Source organism: Montipora foliosa, chromosome 4, assembly GCF_036669935.1.
Source record: "Montipora foliosa isolate CH-2021 chromosome 4, ASM3666993v2, whole genome shotgun sequence".
Taxonomy (NCBI): Eukaryota; Metazoa; Cnidaria; class Anthozoa; order Scleractinia; family Acroporidae; genus Montipora; species Montipora foliosa.
In genome coordinates, this window is record NC_090872.1 from 23,558,099 (window position 1) to 23,570,598 (window position 12,500).

At 36.5% G+C, this 12,500-nt stretch overlaps 2 protein-coding genes across 3 annotated transcripts in view; one reads left to right on the top strand and one right to left on the bottom strand.

Annotated features, from left to right (window-relative positions):
- Positions 1 to 722: 722 nt before the first annotated feature.
- LOC138001140 (uncharacterized) overlaps positions 723 to 12,500 on the top strand; it is a 29,898-nt gene continuing 18,120 nt past the window's right edge. Inside the window, exon 1 of the mRNA XM_068847803.1 lies at positions 723 to 975. Within this exon, the coding sequence (XP_068703904.1) occupies positions 877 to 975 (99 nt within the window). The 5' untranslated portion in view covers positions 723 to 876. The remainder of the gene's footprint in view (positions 976 to 12,500) is intronic.
- Positions 1,007 to 12,500, bottom strand: part of LOC138000346 (uncharacterized) — a 12,189-nt gene continuing 695 nt past the window's right edge. Inside the window, exons 2-8 of one of the 2 annotated variants that reach the window (XM_068846678.1) lie at positions 10,409 to 10,534; positions 9,794 to 9,890; positions 8,796 to 8,857; positions 8,641 to 8,677; positions 8,500 to 8,543; positions 8,140 to 8,387; positions 1,007 to 7,786 (exon numbers count right to left, since the gene is read on the bottom strand). In XM_068846678.1, the coding sequence (XP_068702779.1) occupies positions 7,448 to 7,786; positions 8,140 to 8,387; positions 8,500 to 8,543; positions 8,641 to 8,677; positions 8,796 to 8,823 (696 nt within the window). In that variant the 5' untranslated portion in view covers positions 8,824 to 8,857; positions 9,794 to 9,890; positions 10,409 to 10,534 and the 3' untranslated portion in view covers positions 1,007 to 7,447. The remainder of the gene's footprint in view (positions 7,787 to 8,139; positions 8,388 to 8,499; positions 8,544 to 8,640; positions 8,678 to 8,795; positions 8,858 to 9,793; positions 9,891 to 10,408; positions 10,535 to 12,500) is intronic. The other variant, XM_068846679.1, reaches the window with a different exon arrangement.

A 12,500-nucleotide genomic window follows, 5' to 3' on the forward strand; every position in this document is an offset into this window, starting at 1 on the left:
TAAAACTCGTAAATTCATAACATTCGAGACTAGTTGAGTCTTCAAACGAGACATTAGACTTTTATTTTTATGGCGAGAATTTTTTACGGTTCACAAGTTTTACGGCTAACGGTTAATGATTTTCAATTATTACGCCTAACGGCTAGATTTTTGGCCGTTTTACGGCAACGGTTGACCCCATTGAGACAGGAGCTTCATATTTCGAAAGTTTAAGTTACCCAGCACGAACATGAATCACTCACTTCTGAGCACACATTGAATGCCTATGCTCTTGTGTCCAAGTCTCTTTTTGACTAGATAGAGGATCGTTTCCCTCATTCACGTTGTAAAATACTGTTTAAATGAAGGAATAATAAACCTCACACAAGTCGCGTCTTTGTCACCTGAAGGGTCAACAGGATTAATTCAAGTTTTGAAATTCGCCTCATGGGTGAGATGCCAAAGAGGGGTTTAAAGGAACCTAACTTGAGGGGAATCCCCGATTAATCATCTACGTGCAAGAAGAAATTCGTGCGGGAGCTCATGCAGCTTGTGTGTTTGTTAGGTTCCGTTTGTTTCCTAATTTGCTCTGTTACTCACGACTTTCGCTAGCTTTTTTATCCATAACCTTGACAATTATTGGCAAACATAGTAAAAAGAACCGAATTACAGCCCAAGGTGACGACAAATGAAAATTTATACCCCTTCCCACGCAGCATTTCTCGTCACGTCTTATGGTGATGTCACCGCTCTTTATTTGGGACGGGCCTTGCATATCAACAGCCTCGACAAATTTACGGCTTCAAAACACGTTATTTCTGCAGTTGGCCTCTTCACAGTTCGCCGCTTTCTTGATAATTCGACCACTCTTTGGATAAATCGTATATTGCGTCTATTATGAGTTTCGTGATGGAACACAGTAATTTCTTCGCTCTCAAGAAGTTCAAAGTTTCCGGTTCGATGCTATATGCATTCGTAGCCAGTCTAAGCTTGCTGGTAAGTACGGAACCTTATATATTATCTTATTTTGTCAAGATCAAGACAAAAAGGCGCAAATGAATCTTTGTTAATGTTTCGATTTCATCCTCTCTTCGAAAACCACGTTATTCTTCGACTTGCCAAAAATATGCTGACGGTGTAGCGAAGCATCTCGTTCTGAAATAGAGTCTGCAATTTCGAAAACTCGATAGGAGATGGTCTGTTCTACTCAGTTGTTCGACGCTGCTTTGTTTCTGTGTAGGATACTTAAGTGTAGCGATGCGTTTAAACAATGTACATGTATACATGTAAATATTTCTCAGACGCACATGTCCGTGAGGACTTTATTAATGGCGCGATCACGATCATGTTTCAAAGGTGCGCGCATTATTAACTTCGAGAATTTCGAACATAATTGTTTTCTTGTCATATCTACACTGACTGTAACAACACACATTAATTAATTTTACATTTTCACCCGCTTTTATATGTAAATTAATACATTGATTTGTTTAACAAAGATTACTGTCCGTCACGTTCCGGAAATCGTACCAACGATTAGAGATCGTTAACCCAATAACTCTTCTCGCGATTTTAAAACGATATAACGAGGAGCAAACCGCTAGAAAATCGTTGCTATTGTTTCTGTTGATTTCGTGATCAATTTTCTGGAAGGTGCTTCGTTTGCAGTTCAGTACTTAACCCGATTGCGAAGGCCGAGGAAAGGAAGGTTTTCAAAGAAAAAAACAAAGGTCCATTTTTCCTCAGTAAAGGTGATGCGTCTGCCTCGTTGAACACTGTGCAATTTTTGTGTATGATGCAACAAAAACCTTTTAAAAAACAAAGACTTGAGTCTTGGGGCTCACAAGCTTTATGTGTTGAGTTCCAGTGTTACACAACAATTAGCTACAATTCTGACCCTGTGACCTTGGATGATTTCATGTGTGGAGAATTCCGTGAATGCTTACTCACGTTTAGTCACAAAAACCTTAGCATTACTTACGTCAGGAGCACCCAACGTCAATTTTCGGAAAATATCTGTTCGGAAGTCGATTTGAGATCTAGAATTTTCGAACATCTAAAAAATGGTTTAATTGCCCATTTTTAACGGATTTTTACTTTAAAAAGGTCACCTAGAATTTTCGGGAGCCTTTTTTTCTGGCTGAAATTTTCGAAAAGGTAAAACACATAATTTTTTAAGTTGGCATTTTCTGAAGTAAGGCAATTTTGGTAAACCAAGTAATCTAAATTGGCGCTATTTGCCAATGTCAAGAAAGTTGGCTGATATAAGCATCTTAGTCTCAATTTTTAACCACGGTACGGGACACTTAACGATAACGAAAACTTTATTCATGAAATCGTGGTTATCAATTTAACACCACGTGAAATGAAACCACTATCGAAAAGAAACTTCACAATTTTTTAACTTTCCACCAGCAGATCTAAAGATATTGCTATGAACAGGTATGGATAAAATTATACCATACTTTAACTATTTACAATACCACTAACAGATGTATAGAAATTTCCATGAACAGGTCTGGATGATATATCAACCCATACTTTAAACCTTTTACCACATCACTAGCAGTTTTATAGAAATTTCCATGAACAGGTCTATATAAAATATGGTCCTATACTTCAGCTATTTACCACATCACTACCAGCTTATGGAAATTTCCATAAACAGGTCTGGATAAAATATGATTCTAAACTTTAACTGTTTATTACATCACTACGAGATTTATAGAAATTTCCATGAACAGCTATGGATAAAAAGATCCCATACTTTAACCATTTACAACATCACTAACAGATCTATGGAAATTTCCATGAACAGGTCTGGATAAGCACTAACAGCATTGTGGAAATTTCCATAAACAGGCCTGGATAAAATATGATCCCATATGTAAACTTTTAACCACATCACTCGTAGATCTATGGAAATTTCCATGAACAGGTCTAGATAAAATATGATCCCATACTTAAACTTTTACCCACATCACTAGCAGATCTATGGAAATTTCCATGAACAGGCCTGGATAAAATATCATCCCATACTTAAACTTTTACCCACATCACTAGCAGATCTATGGAAATTTCCATGAACAGGCCTGGATAAAATATGATCCCATACATGTATTTTAACTTTTTGCCACATGACTAAAAGTTTTATGGAAATTTCCATGAACAGGTCTGGATAAAATATGATCCCATACTTTAGCTTTTTGCCACATGACTAACAGATTTATGGAAATTTCCATAAACAGGCCTGAATAAAATAAGATCCCATATGTAAACTTTTAACCACATCACTAGCAGATCTATGGAAATTTCCATGAACAGGTCTGGATAAAATATGATCCATACTTTAGCGTTTTGCCACATCACTAACAGCTTTATGGAAATTTCCATAAACAGGCATGGATAAGATGTGATCCCATATTTAAACTTTTAACCACATCACTAGCAGATCTATGGGAATTTCCATGAACAGGTCTGGATAAAATATGATCCATACTTTAGCTTTTTGCCACATCACTAACAGCTTTATGGAAATTTCGATAAACAGGCATGGATAAGATATGATCCCATATTTAAACTTTTAACCACATCACTAGCAGATCTATGGGAATTTCCATGAACAGGTCTGGATAAAATATGATCCCATACTTTAGCTTTCTGCCACATGACTAACAGATTTATGGAAATTTCCATAAACAGGCCTGGATAAAATATGATCCCATATGTAAACTTTTAACCACATCACTAGCAGATCTATGGAAATTTCCATGAACAGGTCTGGATAAAATATGATCCATACTTTAGCTTTTTGCCACATCACTAACAGCTTTATGGAAATTTCCATAAACAGGCATGGATAAGATATGATCCCATATTTAAACTTTTAACCACATCACTAGCAGATCTATGGGAATTTCTATGAACAGGTCTGGATAAAATATGATCCCATACTTTAGCGTTTTGCCACATCACTAACAGCTTTATGGAAATTTCCATAAACAGGCATGGATAAGATATGATCCCATATTTAAACTTTTAACCACATCACTAGCAGATCTATGGGAATTTCCATGAACAGGTCTGGATAAAATATGATCCCATACTTAAGCTGTTTGCCACATCACTAACAGCTTTATGGAAATTTCCATGAACAGGCCTGGATAAGATATGATCCCTTATTCAAACTTTTAACCACATCACTTGCAGATCTATGGAAATTTCCATGAACAGGTTTGGATAAAATATGATCCCGTACTTAAGCTTTTTGCTACATCACTAACAGCTTTATGGAAATTTCCATAAACAGGCCTGGAGAAGATATATAAGATCCCATATTCAAACTTCTAACCACATCACTAGCAGATCTATGGAAATTTCCATGAACAGGCCTGGACAAAATACGATCTCATATTTTAACTTTTTGCCACATCACTAACAGTTTTATGGACATTTCCATGAACAGGTCTGGATAAAATATGATCCCATACTTTAGCTTTCTGCCACATGACTAACAGATGTATTGAAATTTCCATAAACAGGCCTGGATAAAATATGATCCCATATTTAAACTTTTAACCACATCACTAGCAGATCTATGGAAATTTCCATGAACAGGTCTGGATAAAATATGATCCCATACTTTAGCTGTTTGCCACATCACTAACAGCTTTATGGAAATTTCCATAAACAGGCCTGGATAAGATATGATCCCTTATTCAAACTTTTAACCACATCACTTGCAGATCTATGGAAATTTCCATGAACAGGTCTGGATAAAATATGATCCCATACTTTAGCTTTCTGCCACATGACTAACAGATTTATGGAAATTTCCATAAACAGGCCTGGATAAAATATGATCCCATATGTAAACTTTTAACCACATCACTAGCAGATCTATGGAAATTTCCATGAACAGGTCTGGATAAAATATGATCCATACTTTAGCTTTTTGCCACATCACTAACAGCTTTATGGAAATTTCCATAAACAGGCATGGATAAGATATGATCCCATATTTAAACTTTTAACCACATCACTAGCAGATCTATGGGAATTTCTATGAACAGGTCTGGATAAAATATGATCCCATACTTTAGCGTTTTGCCACATCACTAACAGCTTTATGGAAATTTCCATAAACAGGCATGGATAAGATATGATCCCATATTTAAACTTTTAACCACATCACTAGCAGATCTATGGGAATTTCCATGAACAGGTCTGGATAAAATATGATCCCATACTTAAGCTGTTTGCCACATCACTAACAGCTTTATGGAAATTTCCATGAACAGGCCTGGATAAGATATGATCCCTTATTCAAACTTTTAACCACATCACTTGCAGATCTATGGAAATTTCCATGAACAGGTTTGGATAAAATATGATCCCGTACTTAAGCTTTTTGCTACATCACTAACAGCTTTATGGAAATTTCCATAAACAGGCCTGGAGAAGATATATAAGATCCCATATTCAAACTTCTAACCACATCACTAGCAGATCTATGGAAATTTCCATGAACAGGCCTGGACAAAATACGATCTCATATTTTAACTTTTTGCCACATCACTAACAGTTTTATGGACATTTCCATGAACAGGTCTGGATAAAATATGATCCCATACTTTAGCTTTCTGCCACATGACTAACAGATGTATTGAAATTTCCATAAACAGGCCTGGATAAAATATGATCCCATATTTAAACTTTTAACCACATCACTAGCAGATCTATGGAAATTTCCATGAACAGGTCTGGATAAAATATGATCCCATACTTTAGCTGTTTGCCACATCACTAACAGCTTTATGGAAATTTCCATAAACAGGCCTGGATAAGATATGATCCCTTATTCAAACTTTTAACCACATCACTTGCAGATCTATGGAAATTTCCATGAACAGGTCTGGATAAAATATGATCCCGTACTTAAGCTTTTTGCTACATCACTAACAGCTTTATGGAAATTTCCATAAACAGGCCTGGAGAAGATATATAAGATCCCATATTTAAACTTCTAACCACATCACTAGCAGATCTATGGAAATTTCCATGAACAGGCCTGGACAAAATACGATCTCATATTTTAACTTTTTGCCACATCACTAACAGTTTTATGGACATTTCCATGAACAGGTCTGGATAAAATATGATCCCATACTTTAGCTTTCTGCCACATGACTAACAGATGTATTGAAATTTCCATAAACAGGCCTGGATAAAATATGATCCCATATGTAAACTTTTAACCACATCACTAGCAGATCTATGGAAATTTCCATGAACAGGTCTGGATAAAATATGATCCCATACTTTAGCTTTCTGCCACATGACTAACAGATTTATGGAAATTTCCATAAACAGGCCTGGATAAAATATGATCCCATATGTAAACTTTTAACCACATCACTAGCAGATCTATGGAAATTTCCATGAACAGGTCTGGATAAAATATGATCCCATACTTTAGCTTTCTGCCACATGACTAACAGATTTATGGAAATTTCCATAAACAGGCCTGGATAAAATATGATCCCATATGTAAACTTTTAACCACATCACTAGCAGATCTATGGAAATTTCCATGAACAGGTCTGGATAAAATATGATCCCATACTTTAGCTTTTTGCCACATCGCTAACAGCTTTATGGAAATTTCCACAAACAGGCCTAGTTGAAATATGATCCCAGACGTAAACTTTTTACCACATCACTAGCACATCTGTGGAAACTTTCATGAATAGGTCTGGATAAAATATGATCCAGTAGTTAAGCTTTTTACCACATAAGTAACAGCTTCATGTGAATTTCCATGGACAGACCAGCTGGATAAAATAAATGATCGCATTCTACTTTAGCTTCTTACTTCATCACTGGCAGATCTACAGAATTACCCTATTGTTTAAGTGCCACAGTAACTATGACCAAAAAATCACTTCCTTTTTTTCTTCAGATTTTGAAAGTGTGATTGCTCAACACTTGACTGGCAAAATTTTAAGGTCTGTTATCCAAAGGCTGTTTACTTTGAGTGAAGTTTTGGATTTCAGTCTGCCATTACTCACGTTTCAAACTGACTGATTGGACCTGTGAGGGTTCGATCTAGGGAAAAGTGATGTCATTTACTCACTAGCTTAAAATTTCAGCGTGTAAACAGAAAACACAAGTTTAAAAGTCTGAAAGCCTGAAACTCCTGTGCTGCATATTAATTCAGCGGCATACACATGCATTGCATTCTTAAACTACATGTATTGAGTCTTTGACATCATTTTCTCCTCAATCTTGCCAGGTCCCTCAAGAAGTTAAAGTTAGTAATGGTGGACCATTAAACAAGAAAATTCCAGTTGAAATACAGTTTAACAGGTGTCTTTTTGAAATCAAGGCTTAAAACTTGGTTTTTGGTCACAGTAGCACTTTAAGGAACATGACCACATGAATAATTCATAGATAATCTGATCTACATCTAATTTTTTTGTAACTCCTTGTATTTTCTTCTTAAATACTTTGCTGCCTCTTTTTTCAGTTTCCCATTTTCATCAAAGTCAATATCAAAGTATATTACGCTTTCCTTTGGAATCTGGGTGGATGTCCAGCCATGCCAAGGCACCCATTTTGTCTTGTAGCCACCCTTTAGCCACTGCACAGTAAAGGAGGTATTGTCAATCTGTTGTACTTCTGCTAGATGGAGAGGCTTGTAGTTTCCATCTAGGTTGACAGCAACAATGCTAGCTGGTACTACTCCTTCATAACTATCCACCATCACTACATCTGGTTGTGGTCTTCTGTATACTCCACCATACACCTAAATGCAAAAAAACAAAATGAAGAAATCACACAACAACTTTCTTATACCCCATTCACACCAACAACTAGACATGCTAAATTAACCTGGATTAAACAAACTGAAAATCAGCCATGTAGAAAAATGTAACACCTCCTTTTACATGAGATTTGGGTGAGTTTGAATAAATGCTTTGACCTGTGCTAAATTTGTAGTTGACAGAAATCAGTATACATACATGATTTAAAAGAAAACACTTTGAAAGCACGACTTGTTTAACTAAACATCTTCAAAACAGTCTTGGTTAAGGTTTGGTGTGAATGGGGCATTAATTTTAATCAAGCAATTGCATCTTTTTACACCTTATGGTTTACCTCTCGTACTGGGGCAACTTGATTTCTGACCATGTTATCGACATCTACTGGAACCCCCTCAGGTTTCTGTCCCAAAAATCCTAGGCCATTGTCACCCGACTCAGGTAGTTTTTGTTTCTCCCTCAAGTTTGCTTTCCTAGCAAGTATATCTTGCAATGGCCAACTTGCTGCCCTATCTTTCTGACTCCACTTTGCATTCTCAGCTGATAGGAGAGTACTCCACTCTGTTTTGTGCTCTTCTGAAAATTCTGCAAATTAATGCATACAGATCAGTAACTACTCTAAAAGAAGTTCTTCATAAAGAGACAAAATGCACAAGTGCTCCTCTAATCACATTGAAATACAGTACACATACTGTACCTGAAAAGGTTCTTGTGTCTTGCTTAACGAGGCATTCTGAAAGCCTGTAAGAGAAAAATGCACTGTAAATTAACTGGCATGTAACAACATTGAGGAATTAAGGGCATGTGCTAAAGCGTGAAGCAACAAAAGCAAAACTACCAAAATGAAATGGCCAAAAAGAGTGAAACCACTGATTCTATAAAAGGTCAAACGGAATATAAACATTAATCCTTGTGTACATTATTTATCACAATGCAACAGCCAAAACAATAATTATTAAACAGAATTTTGTGCACTGCAAAGACATCTCTTACTTGTTAAACATCTGGTCAACAGCTTCATGTGTATGTCCCACCATTAAAAAATTCAGTTTCACCTGCAAAAATGAGGGTTACATGGGTGCATGGATGGCACAGTGGTGAGTCAGAGCACTCACATCCCACCAATGTGGCCTGGGTTCGATTCCCTGACTTGGCATCATATTTATGTTGAGTTTGTTGGTTCTCTGCTCTGCACTGAGAGGTTTTTCTCCGGGTACTCCAGTTTTCCTCTCCTCAAAAACCAACATTTGATCTGATTTGCATTACAGTGTCCCCAATTAATGCTCCAGTGCTAGAACGACTAGACACTTATTTAAATTAGGGCGCGTTCGATTGAACCTGTTCCAGAATAAGAATACGTAGAGTGATGATAAAAACTGTATGTTTGGCACGCTTCGAATCAGCAAGGACAACAAAAATATGTTTAAAATAGCATTTTGGCAGCTATCTGACAATTTTAATGTGAATCTCCGTAAAAACGAAGGATTTCTAACTTATATTCCATGTATTCCTATTCTGGAATACGGTCAATCGAACGCACCCTTAAGTTGCTTTCCTTTCCTTTCCTTTAATTAATATGCATATAATTATAACTGGCTTCTACCAGTACACTAAACTCCTAAGGCAGAGAGGATCAAATTCCTTATTTGACTCAATAAATTTTCAGTGTTACTCAATTTACCTTCACAAAAATATCAAGCATAACTAGGACACCAAGGAAGTTTAGAACAAACTGGTTTTTCCCTACAGCAATTATCCATTTGGAGGAACAGGGTGTCAGGCAAGTCCTCCCCCATGCTTTGCAACTCCAATAATAGAATATTTATGGTGAGATTTGAATCATGGGGATACTGGAATAGGTCAAAATAGCCCTTCGGTTGTCTGCCATGGTTTAACACACCAGTGAAGTGAGTTCTAAGCTTTCTTGCACTGGCATAGGCATGTGCTGTAACACTAAAATTTACTATGAGGCGTGGAAGGAGAAGCTTTACCTGTCAGTGATCCATGCCATCTTGCGCAATACAAGCATACTCGTGTGGGTACTGTTTTGCCTTCTCCCTGTGGTGGTAGTACAGTTTCCTTTCTCTCCTGTGACAAAATAGATAGAAATACTTAGCTAAATTTATGAATTCATGTGAGGGATGCAAAAAATTACTAGATAATCTAATTTTGGCATCCCTGTGGTGTGTGTTTTGCAAAGAATTGATTGACATAATTTTATACCCTTATAAGGGTATTATGTCAACCAATTCTTTGCAAAAAACACAACAAAGATCAGATATCTATGCAATTGGCTGAAGCAGTTCACATGAACATCAATAATTGACTGTTTGGATGACTGTACTACGACTACCTGTGACAATTAATATTTACCACCCATACATGTACATCTATCCAGCTGGCATGGTTTGAAAAGCATAGTTTATTCAAGTCAGAAAAAAAAATTATCAACTGTTATCATGACAGGGTTTATGTACATACATGTACATGTATCTGTTGAAACACACTGTTACCCTTTGCATGCATTACGGATATCAACAGATATCAGTATCACATATATTTCCTATAAGAGGTCACAAAATGCAATGACTGTTTGCATAACTTACATTTGCAGGTCATTGTGGAAATCAAACAGTTTGTCCAAGTACTTTCACACATCCCTGTCTCTTGCTTTTCACTTTTCCTCAGTCACACAATATTGTGCAGTAATCACACCTGGTAAAACGGTTAACCTACAATAACAATAATAATTATTAAAATAAGGATATATCAGCAAATCCAAATTACCAAGAAACTGAAACTCCATTTTGGAAAAAAAAGCATACATTGTAGTCTACATGTACATGTAAACAGCCGACTTATGTTAATGGCTATTATCGATATCTACGTTGTCTTTCAACCTTAATTTTCATCTTAATTTTTGAACATCTTTCAACAAGTGGGATGTGTGGGGGAGACAACTAAGCCTACTGCATAGTGATGACCTTTCTTGTGTTCTAGATCAGTGTTTGACACTAACACTTGCCTGATTGCTCAGGGCAAGCGAAATATATCCATGGGCGAGTGAAACAACTCTAAGACTCGCCAAAAAGGGCAATCAGAATTTTTGGTCAACTAATATTTTGCAGAAGGATTTGATTTGCAACTAAGAAAGTGACTAGTAATATGACATAGTCACTGCAAACATGATAAAATATATATATATATATAACTAATAATAATTGTTGTTTCACATGGTTTCATAACATTGCTGTGACATGATAACAGCTAGTTTGTTATGTCAATCTTTCTCATAACAAGGTCTCTTGATAGTGCAACATCCAGAATCTTTAACTACAATAAAACCAGACGAATACATGTAATTCCAATAAGGTTATTCAAAACTGGTTATCCAAAACTGGTTATCCAGTGGAAGTTATTACGTCTGCTTATGCAAAAATTAATGCTGCATTCACATACCGGTACCTACTAAAACAAGGAATGACATACAATGATCTACAACGATCTACAATGAGCTACTGTAATGACCTACAATGATATACAATGACCTACAGTGATCTACAATGACCTACAATGAGCTACAATGAGGTATATTATAAGCTAAAATTACCTTATAAAGACCAACAATGAGCTACAACAACAGCCCTTCAATGGCATACAATGAGCTACAATGACCTAAAATAATCTACAATAACCTACTGTCAGTGATCTACAATGACCCACAATGAGCTACAATGACCTACTTAAATGGCTTATAAGATTTCAAAGAGAAAGACAAAAGAGGATCAGGGTGAAGAGTTTGGTGAGTGGAAAACATCCCTTGTGCGTTGTCACACAACGCTTTTAGTCCATTGCATGGCAGCCCAAATGACGACAGCAATCACGCACATGGCCTGAGAAATGACCGCCGGAAATACGTCTGCGTTCACAGTCTACCTTGAAGGCAGAAACAAACTGTGAAAAGACCCTTGCATGGTTTTCCTTTGTTTTAAAGCTTAAATGAAAATGTGCAAAAATCAAGGCTTCGCTTGGCAACGATAAAATCTTAATTAGAGCAGGAAAAAATGAAGAGAAGATTATAAATAAATTATATAATTCTTGCCATGATGTTTTCTTTAGTTCAGAGTGCACAATGAAAATTTTAAACTTGCTCAGCAACGAGGTTATGATTGGTTCAAAGTGCAGAGTGCAATGTTTTTAACCTTTATACTGCAAACATGCTGCAGTGCCCTCAGAGCTGCAAATTACACGTATCTTTTATTTCAGCTCATTACAGGTCATTGTAGGTCATTGTAGATCACTGTATGTCATTGTAGCTCTTTGTAGGTCATTGTAGACCACTGTAGGTCATTGTAGACCATTGTAGGTCATTGTAGTTGCTCATTGTAGGTCATTGCACATGTACATGTAGGTCATTCCTTGTTTTTGTAACTATGGCTGCATTCAACACCGATGGAATCTGTACATATCTTTTTACTGAAGAATTTCAAAAAACATATCATAATTATGGTGTTTGAGCTGTGAACTAAACAAAAACTCCAATTTACAGAGTTGATCTTCCCGACTATGTTTGGAAATTTGGATTGATGGAAGCCAAAACGCAGTTTGGGGCTTTAAGTGCTGTAAGGTTTAAGATTCCGCAGTAAGGGGGGTGGCTCTTCACTACCAAACTGTTGCTACATTATGAACCCCTTCAAA